The 22,356-nt window shown below is 37.7% G+C and overlaps 1 protein-coding gene across 1 annotated transcript in view; it reads left to right on the forward strand.

The window, feature by feature from the left end:
• LOC104119602 (DNA polymerase epsilon catalytic subunit A) overlaps positions 1-22,356 on the forward strand; it is a 47,800-nt gene that overhangs the window by 17,952 nt on the left and 7,492 nt on the right. Inside the window, exons 25-35 of the mRNA XM_009631154.4 lie at positions 8,531-8,626; positions 8,775-8,975; positions 10,130-10,184; positions 10,267-10,409; positions 10,485-10,924; positions 13,220-13,364; positions 13,449-13,646; positions 13,741-13,815; positions 15,786-15,976; positions 18,018-18,201; positions 18,295-18,359. Of these exons, the coding sequence (XP_009629449.1) occupies positions 8,531-8,626; positions 8,775-8,975; positions 10,130-10,184; positions 10,267-10,409; positions 10,485-10,924; positions 13,220-13,364; positions 13,449-13,646; positions 13,741-13,815; positions 15,786-15,976; positions 18,018-18,201; positions 18,295-18,359 (1,793 nt within the window). The remainder of the gene's footprint in view (positions 1-8,530; positions 8,627-8,774; positions 8,976-10,129; positions 10,185-10,266; positions 10,410-10,484; positions 10,925-13,219; positions 13,365-13,448; positions 13,647-13,740; positions 13,816-15,785; positions 15,977-18,017; positions 18,202-18,294; positions 18,360-22,356) is intronic.

The following is a 22,356-nucleotide window of genomic DNA, read 5'->3' on the forward strand; positions in this document are numbered from 1 at the left end:
GCCTTGTGAGTTAGTATTTTTAGGCATTGGTCTTCCCATTGCTTGGTATTAGATGGTGTTAAATTCAAGAAGAAGAAGAAGACTTCTCTGTATTTCTTGTGTATTTTACATCTCACCTCAAACTTGTCTTTATGCAGAAGTCCTACAACTATTCTAGGAAATAAAATAAAAGTGAATAATGACAGAATATTCAGTTAAGCTAATTATGATACAATCTTCCTACAATCAAGCTATTAATTAAAATATGATTCTTCTCCTACAATTAAGCTGGTCAACACCCCCCCTCAAGTTGGTGCAAAGATGTAGTACATGCCCAGCTTGCAAATGAGTGTATGGAAAGCCCGTTTGTTGAGACCTTTGGTAAACACATCAGCTAGCTGCTTTTCTGATGATACTTGGCACAAACTCAAGACACCACTCGTGACTTTCTCTTTGATGAAGTGTCGATCAATTTCAACATGCTTTGTTCGGTCATGCTGGACTGGATTATGATCTATGCTAATGGCAGCCTTGTTATCACAATTCAAAGAAAGTTTCCCCTTTTCAAACAATCTCAATTCCTGTAGTAGCTTTTGTAACCACAAAAGTTCACTGACACCTTGGGCAACAACTTTATATTTTTCCTCTGCACTTTATCTGGCAACTACACTTTGCTTCTTGCTTCTCTAAGTAACCAAGTTTCCTCCTACGAGTTTACAATAGAGATCCAGCCCAATCCGCGTCTGTCAAGGCTTCTATCTAGAGGTGACCATGTTCGGAGAAAAGCATACCTTTTTCGAGAGCAGACTTCAAATACTGTAAAATGTGAAGGACAACTTGCATATGAGGGTCTCGAGGATCATGCATGAACTGACTCACCAGGTTGACTACTGAATCCAGTCTTTGATATCTTTCTTTATCAACTGACTCTCTAGTTTCACTTTGTAACTTGTGATAACTTTCAATGGGCGATTCTGCCGGTTTGCAACCTGTCATACCGGTTCCTTTCAAGAGAATCAAGAATATACTTCCTTTGAGAAATAAAGATTCCTCTTTTTGATCTAGCAACCTCAATTCCAAGAAGTAATGCAATTTTCCTAGATTCTTGATTTGAAATTCCTATGCCAACAGCTTCTTCAACTTCTTCAACTGGATCATCTCCTGTCATTACTATGTCATCAACATAAACTATTAGAAGAGTGAGTTTACCCTTTTGATTTTTTATAAAGAGGGTGTGATCATCATTGCTTTGTTGGTAGCCCAATGAGATCATTGCTTTGCAGAATCTGTCAAACCAAGTTTTAGGGGACTGCTTTAGTCCGTACAAGGCTTCCGTCAATATGCCTACTTTTCCTTGACTTTGATCAGTATCAAATCCAGGAGGAATCTCCATGTACACCTCTTCTTCGAAATCTCCATGAAGAAGTGTGTTCTTCACATCAAACTATTGTAAGTCGCGATCAAGATAGTTGTACAAGACAAAAGAATTCTGATAGTGTTCATTTTAGCAACATGGGCATATGTCTCTTGATAATCCACTCTATAAGTTTGAGTGAATCCCTTAGTCACCAGTTTTACTTTGAATCTTCCAATTGAGCTGTCAGTTTTGTGCTTCATAGTGAAGACCCGTTTGTAGCCAATAGACCCTTGTGGTTCTACCCTTCCCCGGACCTCGTTAAATGTAGATAACTCACCATTAGAAGAAGATTCAACTTCGGCAGATTGCATGATGACTTCTCCTACTCTATTTCTGCTTGAGTAAGTTTTCACATCAAGCCTTTCCAAACGCCTAATAGTCTCCCCCTGAATTCTTTCTCCAATTTTATTTTCCACAGTGGTAGTGGTTTCAATAGTGGAACTTGGGAGAATCATATCTTCCTCATAATATTGAAATAAGGCTCATATTCTCGAAAGGTATTTTGTGCCGTTGTTAGTTTCCAAAATTTTTATCTTAGCCTCTTTAGATAGTTGTGTGAAAATAATCTTAGTCCCATATGTAGTAGGAGTAAAATATGTCCTACTCATATGTAATAGGAGTAGAATATGTATTATATATAGGGCTCATTGTATCATTGTTAATAAATAGATTTTTCTCCCATGGTATCAGAGCTTCAGTGAGAAAATTATCGTTGTGCGTCATTCCAGCGACATCCGGGAAGAAAGATCTCGTCGCCGTGCAATTTTCGGGCAACTTCGTCTTGTTCCCAGGGTTCATCACTGCTACAGTGGTACTGTCCATATACCAGTACCACCATCAGATTTAAAACCCTTGTGCGACCAAACCCTAGAAATTCCAGTCCATTGGAACAAAAAAGTCAGTCACCGTGCGTTTTTTCGGTTGGCGACTCAAGATTGATTTGCGTTATCTCCTCATCGGTAACTGTTGTGCGAAAACCAACACTACCATCTTGTTCGGAAAAGTCAGGTGACAAAACCCCAATCAATCGCTCCGGTAGAAAGTCTCTTACGCGCCTCCACGCGCCGCCAGAACTAGGGTTCCGGCGAGCTACAATAACTTTCCGGCTCCTGTGAGCCATTCCGACCATTTTTTGACAAAACTTCTTCAGGACAACTTAGTCGTCCAGTGATTCCGAGCCTACCCATATAAAGTACATCAAATTGTGACAACTTTTATTTTTTTTGGCGTGAATAGTGCATTTTTTCCGACGTGAACAATGATTTCCCAAGGTGAACAGTAATTTCCAGAAAAGGTTTCTGTTTTCTGGTGGTGTTTTAGAACCTATTTTGTAGTATGAAGTCGAATGATCAACTTGCAGATATTTTCACCAAGTCCCTCACTGGTCCTCGTATTAGTTACATATGTAACAAGCTCGGTACATATGATTTTTATGTACCAGCTTAAGGGGGAATGTTAGATGGTTATGTGTAAATAATCCTAGTCCTATATGTAGTAGGAGTAGAATATGTCCTAGTCTCATATGTAAGAGGAGTATAATATGTTTTACGGAAAAAGGTCCAAATTTGCCCTTGTACTATACGAAATTGAGCACATTTGCCCTTCTTTAATACTTTAGCTCAAATATGCCCTTACCGTCACATAGTTGGTCCATATATGCCCTTAGAGTTACACAGTTGGCCCATATATGCCCTTTTCGAAACGGAATCCACCTAAACTAATTAGCTCTTTTATTAATTGTATTAAAGTGTATTACAAACACTATTTTCTTTATATTAGTACTTTTTTTTATTTATCTTTTCTTTTTCTTTTTTTTAATTCCTTTTTCTTTCTCCCTTATCCGATTTCCTCCATTACTGATGTCTTTTCCATTTTCGTCATCAATTTAACTTGACAAAACTCATGAATTCCAATTACTAAGAAAATTCTCCCATAAGAATATTTTTACAGATCATATGTTTGTCAATTTTTTAATTTTTACTGAACATATATTTAGTTCTAAAATATTTAACAAAGTAAGATTGAAATAATATTTATGTAACAAAAAAACCCGAAAAATCCAACAAAACCGAATAATCCAAACCGATATAATTGGTTTGGTTTGGTTTTGATAAAAATCGAACCAACCCGTTCCATGTACACCCCTAATTTTCATAGTTAATAAAAAAAAAATAGAAAATGTCGAGCTTAAAAAAGACTAAAAAAGGCTAACAACTCAAATTTATAACACTACAACTTGCACTCTAGGCTTTTAATCATTAAATTATTTTTCTGGAAAAAATTTAATATTTTGGTCTTTTGAGTATTGTTAAAGGTTGAGATATTTTTATTATTTTAAAGTTTAAACCATCATTTTTGAAATAATTTAATTTCGTTTATTTAGAGGGCCAGTGAAATTGGAACTTGATTACCTTATGGGAGAATTTTCTTAGTAATTGGAATTCATGAGTTTTTTCAAATGAAATTGGTGACGAAAATGGAGAAGACATCAGTAGTGGAGGAAACAGATAAGGGAGAAAGAAAAAGGAAAAAAAAAAGAGAAGAAAAGAAAAAAGAGCAAAGAAAAGAGAAAGGTAAAAAAAAGTACTAATAAAAAGGAAATGGTGTTTGTAATACAATTTAATACAATTAACGAAAGAGCTAATTAGTTTGGGTGAATTCCGTTTCGAAAAGGGCATATATGGGCCAACTGTGTAACTCTAAGGGTATATATGGACCAACTATGTGACGGTAATGGCATATTTGAGCTAAAATATTAATGAAAGGCAAATGCTCAATTTCGTATAGTACAAGTGCATATTTGAACCTTTGCCCTATGTTTTATATATAGGGCTCATTGTATTATTGTTAATAAATAGATTTTTCTCCCGTGCATTCTCACTGCCTCAAATTGAGTACTAATCATCTTATAAAATGACTGATAGCACGAGAAAACTTCACTTTTGGTCTTTAACAAATACAACCAAGTCATTCTAGTGCAACAATCTTTAAAAGTAACAAATCATTGACTACCAGACAAAGAAAATGTTTGAGTAGGACCCTATACATTAGAATGAATAGTCAAAAAAGGAATTGTACTTTTAGTATCACTTAACGGATAAAAATTTCTAGTATGCTTGCAAATTCACAAGCATTACAAGACAAAGATTCAAACTCAGTTCTGGAAAACAAACTAGGGTAGAACTTCTTCAAAGCAAAAATTGATGGGTGCCCCAACCCTCTAAGTCACTGTATTATTTCTTGGTTGGCAACCTTATTTCCTAAAAAAGACTGATCAAAGTCTCGAGTTAATCAATCCAATATAAGTCATCATGCAATCTACCACTGCCAATCTTCCCTGTTTAAAGTTCTTGAAAAACACAACGATCAGGAAAGAACTTGACAATACCTAAAGTTTTTTGTGATGGTGCTTACAGATAATAAGTTAACAGGAAACTCAAGTACATGAAGAACGAATTATAATATAATATCAGGTGTACAGAAAATAAAATTTATTCCAGAGACATGAATTATGGAGCCATTGGCTATTCTGACATAATCCCAGTAAGAAAAAAAATTTACAGAAAAAGTTAATGGAAAAAGGTCTATGCGCCGGCACGTGGGATAGATACGTCGCCGGAGTTCACACTATTGGTGGCGCGTGTAAGCGCATGAGGCGGTCTTTGACGAAGCTATTTGCTGGAGTTTGGTCGCCGGTGCAAGATGAGGCTTATGGTGGTGTTGGTCTTTGAAAAAAACACTAATGAGAAAGGGTCTAAGTTGCGGACAACCACTAGGAGGGAGAAAAACTCGCCCTCTTTGATACAAAAGGAACCCTAGCGCTGCAGAGGGAGATAACTCACCTCAAAAAGGTAACAATGACTCTGATACCATGTCAAATTCTAGAAGAAGAAAACTTCTCTGTATTTCTTGTGTATTTTACATCTCACCTCAAATTATACAAAAGTCCTACAGTTATTCTAGGAAAGAAAAGAGAGAATAATGATAGAATATTCAGTTAAGCTAATTATGGTACAATCTTCCTACAATCAAGCTATTAATTAAAATATGATTCTTCCCTACATTTAAGCTGGTCAACAGATGGATTTACTGGCTTACCTGAAAAAACTAGTGAATATTGTTTAGAAGGGTTTTGGGACAAATTGGGAGAACGTGTCGTGAATTGTGGCTCTGTTTTGTCCCTTTTGTTTTTGGGTTTATCACGGAGGATTGACAACGTGTGCATCCCGTAATAAGAAATGGACTTTGAGCTTAACTCAACCTCAAAAGCTAGCTCATGACGTGAGCATTACCCAAGACCATATAAGGAGACAATAACCTATCTACTCCATTATTGTGGACACTTAAAATGAAAATTTCTGTTATCTACAGATAAATTTTTGCTTTGTTGGAGGTTTTGGTGACTTGTTGCATGTAGCACCCAATGGAGTGACCTAGTAGTCAATGAAGTGGGTGAGAACTATGAGGTTTCAGGTTCAAATCCCAGCATAGGCAAACACACTAGGGGATTTCTTCTCATCTGTCAAGCCTTGGTGGACAGAGTTACCTGATACTTGTTGCTGGTGGGAGGTGGCAATTATTCGGTGGAATTAGTCTAGGCGAGTGAGGAAGTTAGGACCATTTCATCTACTGTTGCTCATAATTTATTCTAAACCAAAAAAGCTACTACTCTTGCCATTATATCCGGATGGCTTTTTATGTATTGGTTAACAGTTTGCCCTTTTCTATTTGATTGTACTCTATTAAACCGTGTGAGCATTCTAGCCACTCTTGCCTTTTTTTTTTTTTTTGATGATCGAGAAATCTGTCTGGGGCCGATCCTTTGGACTAACCGCAGCTTTCGAAACTCGGTGGATAATGGGCCCGCCCCTCTACCCTTCTCCACTTAAATACCAGGCTTTGCTTTGCATGGTGTGGGGGCTTGAACCTGTGACCTAAGACACAAATCCACCACCCTTTGCCACTTGAGCTAGGCCCTGGGGGCTTCTAGCCACTCTTGCCTTTAACAACTAATTTAATGTTGAAGCACCTTTTTATGGAGCTCTTATCCTGTGAGATTGTCTCTTTAGTATTCCATCGCTTAGCATAATTTGATTTTTTTTTGAATAAAATAATAAATTTTATTAATATTATGGACAAGAAAAACATGCCCGTATACAAGAAGTATACCAAAAAGTAGAAAACTTTACAAAAAGAGATTGTTTTCTACGAACGACTCCCAATCATCTATACACTCGTGAATCTTATGGGTGCACCAAAAAGAAATAAGGGATAAAAAAGTACTTCTCAACTGAACAAAATTCATCTCGACACCCTAAAAACCTCTCCTATTTCTTTCCCTCCAAACGACCCTCAAAAGAGCCAGCGGTGTAAGCTTCCACGCCCTGCTTCTCCTTCTTCTACCATAATTCCAATTGAAATCGCATCTTTTACCATGCCCGACATCACCCAAGATAAACCAAACCAATTTAGTATCTCCCACCATAACCTCAATGCAATTGAACAATGACTAAGGAGGTGATCAACACCTTCCCCGAACCCTTACACATGAAGCACCAACTGACATAAGCAATCTTCGTGTTCCTCAGGTTCTCAGCCGTCAAGATTACTCTTCTTGCTGCTAACCAAGTGAAAAAGCATACCTTTCTTGGATCCTTCATTATCCAAATCGAACTATTCGGAAAAGCAACCTCCTTCCTAGGCTGAAGCTTTCCATAATAAGATTTAACTTAGAACACAGCATTATTCCCCAAACCCCACCTCCATGCATCGTGACTATCCTGTTGTGGACTTTGTTTATGAAGTAACTCAATCAGGCTTTGGAACTTCCCCACCTCCCATCCTGAAAGTTTCTCTTAAATCTCAAGTCCCAAAACACTAACTCCATCATGTATCCTTCTGGCACGTTGGACTGTCATCTCCTTCTGGCATGATATACTTTAAAATGTTAGGAAACATACTGCTCAAAGTGTTGTCCCACACTACCTTTGTCCCCAAAACTAACCCTCCTTCCATTCCCAACCTGAAAAAATACATTTTCAGTAAACTTTTCCCATCCCTTCAATATGTTTCTCCACAACCCGCAACCATAAAGCATAGCGACTTTCTCTGTCCTCCATCCCCCTTCCAACACCCCGCATTTACCAGCTACCACCTCCCTCCAAAAAGCATTTTCCTGTCTCGAATCTCCATGACCACTTTCCTAGTAAGGCCTTATTGAAAACCCTTAGATCTTTAACTCAAGACCAGTCCAACACTTGGAGAGGTGACTGTCTCCCGCCTCACCAAGTGAAACTAACTTGCTCCATCTGACAAATCAGATAGAACATTTCCTTAAAGTCTTCCAACATTCCGGTGATACTAGCTGGTGCCTACAACAAGGACATAAAATATGTGGAAATGCTCGATAATGTGCTCGTAAGTACTTACTTTCCACCTTTGGACACATATCTTTTCTGCTAACCAGCGAGCCTCTTCTCAGCCCTTTCTAGTACCGGGTTCCAAGCTGTTTGATCTTTATGTGAAGCACCTTGTGGCAAGCCAAGGTAGAGAGTGGGAAGCGCCCCAATTTTGCAATTCAAAACCTGTGCTAAATCTGCTACATCCTCCAACACTTTTGAGGTTGATCTTTAGCCCTACACGACCTGAAACCATGTTAGCACCTGTCCCAAGTGTTCCAGTTGATCCCTGTCAGCATCACAAAAAACCAAGGCGTTATCGGCAAACAAAAGACGTGAAACCTTGATGCTCCTATTTCCCCCAACTGCACCAGTGAAACCCCTCAATAATCCGCCACCACAGCTCTATGCATCATTCTGCTCAACGCTTCTATAACAAGAATGAGAAGCATAGGAGATAAGGAGATAATTTGATTATCAAAGCTACTACGACCCATTCGCTCAATCTTGAATAATGCGGTCAATTAGGATCTCCCATATCAGTACTACTGAATGTTTCGGTGATTACTAGATAATATTAATCTACACCTAATTGTCCATTGGATTTGTCTATCATTGTTGGAAGATGAGGAATAACGGCATTCTCCGCTCTGATATTTGAAATAGATGCTTCTATTTGCTTCGTTGAGTTTTTTTGTTTTCATATGAATTGGTTCTTGGGTAAAAACATATGCAGGCTGAGCTTTTTGATAAGTTCCTTCATGGATCAACCTTAGAGGAATGCTATTCAGTAGTTGCTTCAGTTGCGGATCGGTGGCTTGACCTGCTTGATGTAAGTGAAGATTTATCCGAGTAAACTGTTGTGATGTTCTTAATTTCAAGCCTGCCATGTATAACTACAACTTATTATGCAAATGCGATCATAGTGGCATTTGTTAAAATTTATCATAGTTGCAGTTATAAATCTATTGTTTCTCCAGAATCAAGGCAATGATATTGCGGACAGTGAGTTGCTTGATTATATATCTGAATCAAGCACAATGAGCAAGTCTCTAGCCGATTATGGTGAGCAAAAGTCATGTGCAGTAACCACAGCAAAAAGGCTTGCTGATTTTCTGGGGGATGCAATGGTCAAAGATAAAGGGTTGCGTTGTCAGTATATTGTTGCATGTGAGCCAAAGGTATACCTGTTTGATCTTAGTTTGGTACCCCTCTTGTATTCAAAGCTATCAACTTGTGTTTCCTCGTCAATTATGAAATCAAGTAATGAAGATATTGTCATGACTTTTATTTGGTGTTGCCTTTTACGTTCACTGTAATACTGTGAAGGGAAATGGAAACACATCCAGGAAGTTGGTGCGGAAAGCCGAGTAAAAACCAGAAAGGGCTGCTTGGCTATGTTCTTTATCAAAGATGGAATACTTTGCTCTTAGCTTCATTATTCTTTTCTCATTTGGATGAGTCCTGTTAAGATGTCTCTAACTTCTGAAATAGTTCTTTTGGACAAGTTGTGGTCAATTCATATTATAATCCTCGTCTTGGCCAGGAAATATGCTACGATATGCCCCTTCTGAAACGCTAAAAAATTCTTTCCCTCTAGGTGTTCCATGACAGTGATAATTAGTTTTCTGTATTCATCTATAAATTTGTCATGTTTCTTCATTTGACATCATCAAGCGATTGACTTACATTTACTGGAACCTTTGTTATCTGAAGCTGTACTGGTTTATCATAACTTGAAAGCCTTACTAAGGACCAAATAACTGGCTCATATAACATTTTTTGGATTGTTGACATAAGTTGTTGGTTCAAGAGCAAAACTCTACTACAAGAGTAAATTTCTCTGCGAACATGCTTGGTTTCTTGAGCTTATTTACATGCCATTTTTGCTACTTCACTTGCTTATGAATATTCCTCAGCTTTGTTGTTAGCTCCTCTATAGTGCATCATTCACAAACTGGATGTTCTGATACTATTCTTTCCCAGGTGGTGATGTTTCTACACTTGGAATAAGTTTGTCCAATGTGAATATTGGGGGAACAGAAAGAAAATTTTAAAACTAGGGCCACTAAAGGTTATATTGATATGATAGATTATCCTAAATTTGGAAGAAATTATAGAAGGCATTTTATATTTTGAAGGCATTCCTATCATTTCTGTTTGAAAAGGTAGTTCATGCATGCAGTTGACTCCCGGATTGAGAGTGAACTGGCTTTAAAGAGCTAGAGTACCTACCCTATAAAATTTTAGTTTTTGTACTGTGATGTCTCTTACTTGCCATAAATTTGGCTAATCTGTTTCTTCAGTTAATTTTACGGTTGTCTTATATGTGCAGGGAACCCCAGTAAGTGAACGTGCTATTCCTGTTGCAATATTTGAAACTAATGCTGGTAAAGTTTTGTATCGACTTGCTAGAATTTATCTTTTACCTTACACAAAGAGCATTATTTGCTTATACATTTGGCTATCCAGATATCATGAGGTTCTATGTCAAAAAGTGGTGCAAAATATCATCAGAAGTTGGAATACGTTCCATTATTGATTGGTCTTATTACAAGCAACGGCTTAGTTCAGCAATCCAGAAGATTATCACAATTCCTGCTGCAATGCAGAAGGTATGTGTTATCTGTCTAATCTTATGTAAGATGTGGACATTTGCAACTTCCATTACATAATTCTGGATCTTTCAGGTTTCAAACCCTGTGCCAAGGGTGGTTCATCCTGATTGGCTGCATAAGAAGGTTCGTGAAAAAGAAGACAGATTTCGCCAACGAAAATTAAATGATATCTTCAGCTCAGTGAACAGAGATGATGCAGTGCCCAGTAAAAATTCTAAAAATCAGCAAAATATTGAAGACCTGGAAGACTTTAGACACAGTGGTAAATCGTCTATATATGGTCCGAGGCCTGTTGTACATCGTCATGGAGTCAACAAAGAACATCCGGTAAACACTAGTGATCAAGTGGACAATCAACAACAAAGTGGTCATGCTAGCAGTCTATGCAAGATGTTACCTTCACAAGAAATTGCTGCTGTGGAAGATATTGACAGGAATGTAGATTATCATGGATGGCTACAGCAAAAAAAGAGAAAATGGAAAGAGATTCGTGAGGAGAGGAAACGCCGAAGGTATGCTTATCTCTATAAGAAGGAGTAGTTTTCCAAAATATAGCATATTTATTGCGATTACTGATATATAAAAATCAAGCATAGGAAGTGAGGCAATTTCTATATACTATAACTCGCACAATGTGTCAACTGTCAAACTATGCGCGGAAGAAAACTAATGCAGCAGCCCAATAATTATAGTTACTAGACTAGCCTAAAAAGGAGATTTCATTGGGCATTAGAATTTGAGCTTCATGGGATAGGACTGCTACCTGAGAACGGTTCACCATAAAGGCTGTTGAAACTGCACATGCTTACCAGTAACTGGTTCTAATTCATTCTGGTTTGATGGGACAAACTGCAGGGCTGTTGCTGAGGACCATGCTGCCCCTCATTAGAAAAGTCCTTTTTGTTTATGCCTGCATGAGAATTAAATGTGGTTTACTTTGCTTTTCCTCATAAAGTTCATAATTTGACGTGTCTGTAGTCTGCCATAAACTGGGCCATTTTCAAAATTTCTTTTTTCTGCAGATGAAGGAATTAACAAAAGAAATCAAATACGAATGCCACTGATTATCATCATTTGCGGAACAATGATTAGCATCTTTCTTTTTTACTTTAGGAGTTCCCGAAATGTCACTATGGAGTAGAAAAAAAAGTTGAGATGCTTCCAGGGCTTTGGTTTAACGGTAAATGTAGTACAATGCAAAATATGTGGTAGGCACACGTCGTGGGGGTTTGAATCCTGACTGGTGCACTAAGTTTGGTATTTAAGTTGAGAAGGTTAGAGGGATGTGCCTTATTATCCACCGAGTTTTGGAGCTGTAAAAATGAATTCTTTTGTTATAGAAAAAGTTGGGATTGTTTTTGTAAGGTAAGGAAAGATAAGTAGAATGATGGTGTTAGTTGGCAACTATCAGAATGAAAACTTGAATTATCCTCATCTTCAATATGTATAAGTGACATACCTTAGTAGAAGAAATAAGGGTGGCCAAGCCTATAGTGCCAAAACATAAATTCATCTTTATCTAGAAAGAAATACTTCCAGAAGTTTGAGTAGGTCCATTCCAAAGATACATCAACATCCAAGTAGTGGAGTTGGTCAGTGTGTCTAGTGTTTTATTGTCTTCCCCAAAGTTGCATCCTAAAATTTGTAGCGAGAAGGGGAGAATTTGGTCATACTATATGAATGTCTCGAGATTTTGCTAACAAAGAACAATTTTCAAGAAGTTTAGGAACATATAAACCAAATGCAGCGTTAAGGTGTCAGAAACAATAATTAAACCTTTTCCTGCAATAGAAGCTAAGGATCGATTTGTTTGCAAATGTTAGAATGACAGAGTAAGAAGTGTAAGTGAAAAAAAAATGTGAAAGGCAAGTCACGTGATCGCCAGCACCTGAATCTACTATTGAAAGTGCAGGATCAGGTAACATCTAGAGCAAGAGAGCAAGAAGAATCAGGACTTACTGGAATTGACCAAGAAATCTATACACATTCTCTAATTGTTCCAAAATGAATGACAATTTTAGACATAATGGAAGATTGAGATTTTGATTTAAAAAATAAATGTACCATCCTTAGAAGTTTCCTCTGCTGACGACTAATCTAATGCAGATGAAAAAATAGAATATAGATGCAATCGCCCAAGCAAAAATACATTGTCGGCTAAATAATGTTCGCCAGAATAATGCTCGGGATAGTGCACAGAATAGTGAACAGTAGCGAGATAATATAGTCACTAGAAAGGATGTGGTGACAGAAATCTAATAGTCATAGAAAAGCAAAATTAAGTGGAAAAGAATTCTACAGGCACTAGAAAGAGCAGGGACAGAGTTTTGACAAGGTCCCTGGAACACACAGAGAATTGGGGTTATTTCTTCATAGTGCTTTGGTACCATGAGAACATACCATAAGAATAGAGTACAACTACAACAAAACAATTACTATGCCGCAGTCCCATAGAGCATGGGAAAGAAATTTTCTCAATTGAGGACTCGGTTAAATATGAAGGAAGAATGACCTCCATTTATGGGTGGAGGAAGCCTCTTACCTACATCATTCATAACATCACATTTCTCACAGGTCACACCTACTGCAGGACCTCGTTATGCAAACAATAAGGAATATCACATCGCTGTACAACTTTCATTATTGTTGTCTTGGACTCTGTTAAATATCTCCTTAAATACGCACAAATAAGTCAAATCAGGCACAACATATATTCAGATTCGAATATTTCAACATCTCTTTTTCGATTGAACTCTCTGTGGTGCATCATTGCTTGTTCTTATGATGATGTACTTGGTGTTTGTTAGGTTGGATACCTCAAGGACAGTAAACCATGTTAATGGCAGTACTGAATTGTCTCATCACATGGTAAACCACAAACACCAGGGTAGAACTGGGGTTAATTCCTACTTTGAGCGACATGAATTAGCTCTCACACGAAGTCACTGGCAGGTGATGTTGCTCATATGATTTTAATGAGCATTCTGCTGAATCCATTTCTTCCATTGGTGCTTATGTAATTTGCTTTTCCTTCAGATAGTTCAGCTTGAGCCTACTTCACAGCATGGACAATTTTTTGCATGGGTAGTTGTGGAAGGAGTCATGCACAAAATTTCAGTAACTATCCCCCGAGTGTTTTACCTCAACTCCAAAGCTCCTATAACAGAGGAATTTCCTGGAAGACGTGTCAACAAGATTCTTCCTCATGGACGCCATAGCTACAATTTAATTGAGGTACATTGATCATAATCAGTTCTGGTCATCTTTTAATATGCTTGGCTGCAAAGGTTCTAGGTTCTCTCATTGCACTTTTGCTGTTTTTTACTAGGTTATTATTGATGAGGATCAATTCAAGTCGGAGAGCAAAAAGCTAGCAGCTCACCTTGCTGATCCAGAAGTGGAGGTTAGCATGCCTTTTGCCGAAAGTTCTGTGTTATTCATAAACCTGAACATGCTTGCATGCATGTTCTTCAGTCGTAAATGGCAATCACAAATGTAACCAGAATTTTACTTTTGATATCAAGTTCTTTTATATGATACAACAGGTGTTTTTCGTTCCATTTTGTTTTAAAAATTGGATCCATTGTATACTAAATCTACTGTTAATAATGGTTTTGATTGGGCAATTGCTCATACATGTTATTCTCTGGAATAATGTTCTTGAATTTCCTGCTCTTGATCTTTCTTTTGCCTTTCTATATTCAAAAACTTGAAATCTGTAGCTTGAGATTTTTTTATGCATGACCTAGTTTTACTTCATATTTGTTTTATATTTGTATTACTCTTTTATTAAGAGGATGTACTGAAAAGCGGAATATAATGAATTGACAATAAAAAGAGTGTGGGTGTAGATCCAATTCAAAATATGTATATTGATAAACTTGAAACATCATAATTACCCAAAAAACAAAACTTGAAACATCATACTTTTTTTCTTGAATCTCCTTAAAAATTATTAAGTGCAACACAGCCCGAATAGATGATCTGTAGAATGAACTAGTAACGTAATGGGCAATATCTGAATATGAAAGCTAAGACAAAATTCCTAAATTCAAGTGCATTTGCACTTTCATGTCGTAACAGAATTTTAAATACTGTGCCAAGTCTGGTGTTAATTGGTACAATTTGGTCTCAAATATTTATTTTTTCTTGGTACCAATTTATTTCTATAAAATTAGATTTAAGTATGGAAAATCATAGATCTCAAGAAAATAAGTCATGAATTATCAACACTATATGTTATGGGAAGTCTTTACACTTATTAACCCCCACCCCCCCAAAAAAAGATGTGAAGTCTTCCATTACTCTATACTTAATTTATGAATTGTATATCATTAATTTGACATTTCTTTAAGCGAAAAACAAAAAATATAGTTGTGTGATTTTTCCTTACATCGGTGAAAGAGATAAAAAACTAAAAGAAAAAGATCGTTAAGACATGTTTTCACCAAGAACAACCAATTTTCTAACCAAGACCTAAAAAAGATTACAAAGTAAAGAATGAAGAACATCAAATTTTCATTTTCATTTAACCAGCGCCTTCTCTGTACTTGAGATGTCTATGATGTATTTGGTCCTCATAGAGCACCAGGTTTTGTAGAACCAATAAATAGATATGCTTTTGGCTGTTGAAATAGGATGATATATTTTTTGATAACCGAGAAATTCCCGAGTGAAAGTGGCGCAAGGTTCGTAACTCGGCGGATAATGGGCCCGCCCTTCTACCCTTCTCCACTTAAATACAGGGCTTTTGTCCGTGGCAGGTTTTGAACCTGTAATGTGAGCCTATCCTACATCAGGAGTTGCTCTCTCACCACTAGACCAAAGCCCTGGGGGCAAAATAGGATAATATTACCAGCTTAATTATTTTTCACATGGAGAACCCTTTTATCTTCTTCCTATTTGTCAATAAAACTTCCTTTTTCTAGATGAGGAGAAGATCCCATGTAAATTATCTTTACTAGTAACATAATTTTAAGTTGTTACTAGATGAGAACCATGATAGCAGTAGCACAATACTTTATGCAGAGACAGTCTTTTCATGGACAAAACATGCATGCAATATAAAGTGGTGGATCTTCCCCTTTGCTTATATCAGCCTTAATACCTGAGTAGTAATTCCCAAGGTGTAGATATACTTCCACTTTCATTGGGTTTCTAAGATTTAGTATTTATTTTTTCCTATGCACTCCAATTTTCAGTCAGCAAAGTGTGTGTGTGTGTGAATATAAACCCCATATGTTAGATTTATATGTTTCATATTGTGACACGTTTTGCTGAAAAAGCATTTCTCTTTAACTCTTACTCTTCTGGTCGAACGTTGAATATCTGTCTATAAATGCTGCGACATGGCTTACGAGATTGTTTGATCAGGGAATATATGAAACAAAGGTTCCATTGGAGTTCAGTGCTATTCTCCAGACGGGTTGTGTTTGTAAAGTTGATAAAGCAGCTAAAAAAAGGAATCCACAAGATGGTTGGAGTTTGAGTGAGCTGCATATGAAGACAACCACTGAGTGCCCGTATTTGGACCAGTCAATAACTTTCTTCTACTTATATCACAGGCAAGTTAGGCTCCCCTTTCATTCTAGTATATACCTGCTAAAAACTACAACTAAAAGTTTCCATTTCAAGTTTGATATTTTATGTGCTTATGATGAATCATGATACATTATGTTTAATTCAACGTGCATGGTAAAGACTTGTTCTATAGAGGAAGCATGTTGGTGGGTGACACTGTCTTACGAGGATAGATATAACAGTTCTGTTTCACCAAAATTAAATCTTTGAATATATTTTCACTTGACCGTAACAAAAAAAAATAAAATTCTCTCCACGTATTAAAAATATCCTCTTTGCATATTATTCTGATAGTAAGCATCCGGGTTCCAAATCCCAAATTCTGAGGTATTTCTGTAAATCTCAAACTTAAACTAAAATTACCCGTGGTTGACTGTTGGTACTCTATAGACATGATTACTCGTAAACTACCAGGTAAAACCCATTCACTTGCCAAACTCTTTCCTGCTAAGAATTACATCAAGCAAATAGTGCTCTAATACATAAATATTGCTCGGAAGTACCAAAATCATTGATGTCCAAATTTGTCTGCATTAATCTACTTGGGTTCTGAGGTGCTGCCTTACTTTGCTCACTTCTGATGTAAATTACTTGGGTATTACTTACGGCTTATCTATTTGGCTTGTTTCTTGGATTGATTATCCCATTTCTTAGTCAGACCACATTGAATGTTAAGGGATAAGGATTTCAACTGCAAGCATGAAAATAGAGTTAATTTGCTTCGTTTTTGGTGCAGAGGTAGTGGGATTGTATTTTACCTGTCGTATTATAATTTATTTTGTTTAATGTTGGCTCATTCAGTTTTCTCTGAATATTGCAAGTCCTAGTGGGATTTGTCATTTGGCGCAATGTATGCTAATTGTTTTGACCTAACTTTTGCCTTCTCTTCTATCTATCAAAGATACCTTTTGGATCCAAGTATGCAATTACTTACATGTCTTTTTCCATTGATCATTGTCCTTTTGGCTAGCTGGCATTTACCTCATCACTAGAGTTCAAATATAGTAGGGTCGCCTATGCTTTTCTCCTGCGGGGAAAAAGAGGAATCCTTGTGCTGCTCCTCAAATTAATGGCATCTAAGTGGTTGTTTCATTTTGAAGATTAAGATGTTTGAATATGAATATCTATCGAATTATTAAGATATTATCTCTAAATCTGAGTATTTCTTAGTTAAGATTGTTTGTTTTCTCAGCATTTGAATGTGTGTATTTATCTTATTTAAAAATTAGTAAATATAAATTCAGTGCCACCAGCTAATAATGCACTGCCTGGTGCTTACCATTAATAAACCGATTGTTTCTTTTTATGGAGAGGATTTTTGTTTTCAGTGAGCCACCAGCTAATAATGCACTGCCAGATGCTCCCCATTCACTTCTAACCTCAAAAAAGCTTCTAAAGTGTTACCATACTGCAACTAAGGGGACTATCAATAAAAACATTACTTCATTGTCTCACATGCTTTAGGGTTTAGTGGCATTTTCCAAAAAGACGACCAATACCTTTTCTGTCTAAACAAACTTGAAGCTAGTTCAACCAAAACTAAATCCATACACTCTCATTTGCTTTTAGAAGAGAAACCAAACCCAATTCTTCCAGAACGTCCTCCCAAAACAAACCCAAAACTAATTCAACCAAAACTAAATCCAAACACTCACATCTATACATTTGTGGTTCAAAATAGGACCCTTGTTCTCAAAACACTAAACCAAAATCCACGCTTTTTCTAATTCAAATGCAACATAATCAGAGCCTTAACATTTTACTTTAAATAACCAACTCTCGAATTTTCACGTAGGTGTAAGCAAACATGGAGTTCATCGCTGGTATTAATAAAGGGGTTTGCTAGAATGATATTAATTGTTCTCACTTCAATTGCAGGCATGTTGCTTTTTCTGAAATCCAATATCCATTTTCGCCACCAATTTTGTATCATCTAGATTTGGTCACACCAATGTTTAAGTCTGCATAAGTGTAGATCGTGCTAGTTATTAAGAATTAACATTTGATATCTGAATTACATTTCAGCTTGTCCGATGGACGAGCCATTTATGTGGGATATTTTCCTTCGTCCAAGATGATACATGTCGTGGTTGTTAATCCATTTCAAAACAAGGAATTATCACCACACATTCTTGAAAGACATTATTATGAAGCTTGCCAAACATTGTCTGGTCAGCCTATCACACAAAAGGAAGGTATTAGTTTTAAGGTAAGGTCATTGTTCTTTCAAAATAACATTCAATTAATAATGTTTTTGCTTTGATCTCATTTTTATCCTTTTTGTATTTTGACTCCTATTTAGGTGGATTATGTCAGGCACATCAAGGAAGCGGAGAGGAGTCTACAGAGAATAATAAATGAGCATAGGTTAATTTCCATTATCTTAATCCTTATCGTTTTTATTTTTTCAGTCTGTGGGCTGATAGTGTATAGTTTCTTCAGCCTAAACAATGTTCCACAGTGTTAGTTTACAGATATGTATAGTGTAGTCTTGTCCCACATTGGAAGAGGAGTAATATATCCTTGTAGTGTATAGCTATAAATAGGGACCTCTTGTATTGTATTTATCATCCAATATCAATAACATATTTTCTCCCGTGCTTTCTCACATGGTATCAGAGCATTAGTGAGAAACCCGTCGCTGTGCATCATTCCAGGGACTTCCGGAAGAAAGACCCCTTCGCCGTGCAATTTTCCGGCGACTTAGAAGGCTGTCCGTAAGAAAATCACTTTCTGTTGGTGTTGTGCAAAAATCAACACCACCACAAGACTCCCCAGGCTCAGGCGACCAAACCCCAGTCAACCCCACCGGAAAACACACGTCCACGCGCCCTCACGTGCCTGGAAAAGAAAAATTTTTCCGGTGAGATCTGATCGACACGCCGGCGCGTGAGTACTGTTCCGGCCAGATTTTGAAAAAGTTCCAGTTGAACAGTAGGATCGCCTGGTAATTCCGATCCTACCCTCACTGGTTTTGTTTCATTCCGACCACTTTGAGTTTACCCGTCAGCTACAGTAGATTTCGGCAAGCTATAATGTTTCCAGCATGAACAGTGTTTTCGGCGCAGAACAATGTTCTGTTTTTCTGCTGTAAACAGTGTTTTCAAGCTATTTCTTCTGTTTTCTCGCCGGAGTTACTTATTTCCACTATTTCAAGTTAACCCTACTACGACAAATTATAGCGACATGGGAACCGATGCTTTGAATAGTCAGATGGTTTCTTTAGCAGATTATATTGAGTTCCTTTAGTACAAAGCATATAAGCAGACATCTCGTAGCGACATGGTAACCGATGCTTTGAATAGTCGGATGGTTTCTTTAGCAGATTATATTGAGTTCTTTCAGTATAAAGCATGTAAACAGACATTTTCTGAGATAGCTTCTGTTGTTCAAACAGGTAATACCGTGACTTGTTTCTCCCAATCTTCATCCTGAGTCTTGGGTCATTGATTTAGGTGCATCAGATCATATTTCTGGTAACAAATCTCTTTTCATTACTATTTTGTATTCTCAATCTCTTCCAAAAGTCACAATGGCCAATGGGTCTCAAACCATGGCAACTGCAATAGGTCAAGCAAACCCACTTCCTTCCTTACCTTTAGATTCAGTCCTTTATGTTCCCAATAGTCCTTTTAATCTCATTGCTGTTAGTCGCTTAGCGAAATCACTTAAATGCGCTGTTTTATTTTTTGATGACCATGTTTTTATACAGGAACGCACTACAGGACGGATCATTGGTACCGGGCGTGAATCAAACGGACTTTATTACCTTATCCTTGCTAAATCATATGGACTCACATCTTGTCTTCCTTCTACAACTTTTCCTGTTACTGATTCACCAGATTTATTACATAAACGGTTGGGACATCCCAGTTTGTCAAAACTTCAGAAAATGGTATATGGTTTATCTCACTTGTCAGCTCTAGAGTGTGAATCATGTCAGCTCGGTAAGCATACTCGCTTCCATTTCCCTCGGCGTCTTGATAATCGAGCAGAGTCACCTTTTACTTTAGTCCATTCAGATGTTTGGGGTCCTAGTCGGGTCAGTTCCACATTGAGATTCTGCTACTTTATCAGTTTAATTAATGATTATTCCAGGTGCACTTGGATATTTCTGATAAAAAATCGATCTGAGCTGTTTTCTATTTTCCAGACCTTCCACGCTGAAATTCAAAATCAATTTGGGATTTTTATTCGCACATTTCGTAGTGATAATGCTCGAGAGTATTTGTCTTCCCCATTTCATCAGTTTATGAAATCTCATGGGATTATTCATCAAATATCTTGTCCGTACACATCTCAACAAAATAAGGTTGCTGAAAGAAAGAATAGACATCTTATTGAAACTGCTCGTACCTTACTCATACAATCTCATGCTCCGTTGCATTTTTGGGGAATGCAATTCTTACATCTTGCTATCTTATTAATCGTATGCCATCTTCAGCTATCCAGAACCAAGTTCCATTCTCTGTCATGTTTTTCCACTTACCTTTGTTCTCTCTTCCACCCTGTATCTTTGGAAACACTTGTTTTGTTCTATAACCTTACTCCAGGAACAGATAAGTTAGCTCCTCGTGCTCTTAAATGCGTATTTCTAGATTTCTCGAGAACACAAAAGGGATATTGATGCTACTCTCCTGACCTCCAGCGGTACCTTATGTCCGCTGATGTTACCTTCTTTGAAACCCAATCATACTTCACAGGTTCAGGTCATCACTTAGATATTTCTGAGGTACTATCAGTTTCATCTTTTGGAAATTCAGTCACTCCAGCTCCACCATCTACGGCTCCACCACCTATAGCTCCAGTTTCACCACCTATAACTTCAGTTGTAGCTCCACCACCTATAGCTCCAGTTCCTCCACGTAATCCAGTTTAACCTTCTGCAGCTCCACCACTCTTGACTTATCATCGTCGTCCACATCCAGCATCAGGCTCAGGTGATTCACGCCCCGCATCAGATTCTGCACCTACTGTGGACTTGTCTCCTCTTAGTCAACCAATTGCACTCCGCAAAGGTGTACGATCCACACTTAATCCTAATCCCCACTATGTCGGTTTAAGTTATCATCGCGTGTCGTCACCTCATTATGCTTTTATATCTTCTTTGTCCACTGTTTCTATCCCTAAGTCTACAGGTGAGGCACTATCTCATCCAAGATGGCGACATGCTATGATTGATGAGATGTCTGCTTTACATGGGAGTGGCACTTGGGAGCTTGTTCCTCTTCTTGCAGGTAAGTCTACAGTTGGTTGTCGTTGGGTTTATACAGTCAAAGTCGGCCCGGATGGCCAGGTTGACCAGCTTAAGGCTCGTCTTGTTGCAAAAGGATATACTCAGATTTTTGGGCTTGATTATAGTGATACTTTCTCTCCCGTGGCAAAAGTAGCATCTGTTCGTCTCTTTTTGTCCATGGCTGTTGTACGTCATTGGCCTCTTTATCAGTTAGACATTAAGAATGCTTTTCTCTACAGTGATTTTGAGGAAAAAGTTTATATGGAGCAACCACCTGGTTTTGTTGCTCAAGGGGAGTTTAATGGTTGTGTGTGCAGATTGCGCAGGTCACTATATGGTTTGAAACAGTCCCCTCGAGCTTGATTTGGTAAGTTCAACACAATTATTCAGGAGTTCGGCATGACTCGTAGTGAGGCTGATCACTCTGTGTTTTATCGGCATTCTGTTCCTAATCTGTGTATTTATCTAGTGATTTATATTGATGATATTGTTATTATTGGCAATGATCAGGATGATATTACTAATCTGAAGCAACATCTCTTTCAGCACTTCCAGACTAAGGATCTGGGCAGATTGAAGTATTTTCTAGGTATTGAGGTCGCTCAGTCTAGCTCAGGTATTGTTATTTCACAGCGGAAGTATGCCTTAGACATTCTTGAGGAGACTGGAATGATGGGTTGCAGACCTATTGACTCTCCTATGGATCCGAATGCTAAGCTTCTGCCTGGACAGGGGAGCCTCTTAGAGACCCTACGAGATATAGGAGGTTGGTTGGCAAATTGAATTACCTCACAGTGACTAGACATGACATTTCTTTTCCAGTGAGTGTTGTAAGTCAGTTTATGGATTCTCCCTGTGACAGTCACTGGGATGCAGTTGTTCGCATTCTTCGGTTATATAAAGTCAGCTCCAGGCAAAGGATTACTATTCGAGGATCGAGGCCACGAGCAAATTGTTGGGTACACAAATGCTGATTGGGCAGGATCACCTTTTGATAGACGTTCTACGTCTGGATATTGTGTTATAGTAGGAGGTAACTTGGTCTCGTGGAAGAGCAAGAAACAAAATGTAGTTGCTCGATCTAGCGCCGAAACCGAATATCGAGCCATGGCTATGGCGACGTGTGAG

The sequence above is a fragment of the Nicotiana tomentosiformis genome, chromosome 11, assembly GCF_000390325.3.
Source record: "Nicotiana tomentosiformis chromosome 11, ASM39032v3, whole genome shotgun sequence".
In the NCBI taxonomy this organism is placed as follows: Eukaryota; Viridiplantae; Streptophyta; class Magnoliopsida; order Solanales; family Solanaceae; genus Nicotiana; species Nicotiana tomentosiformis.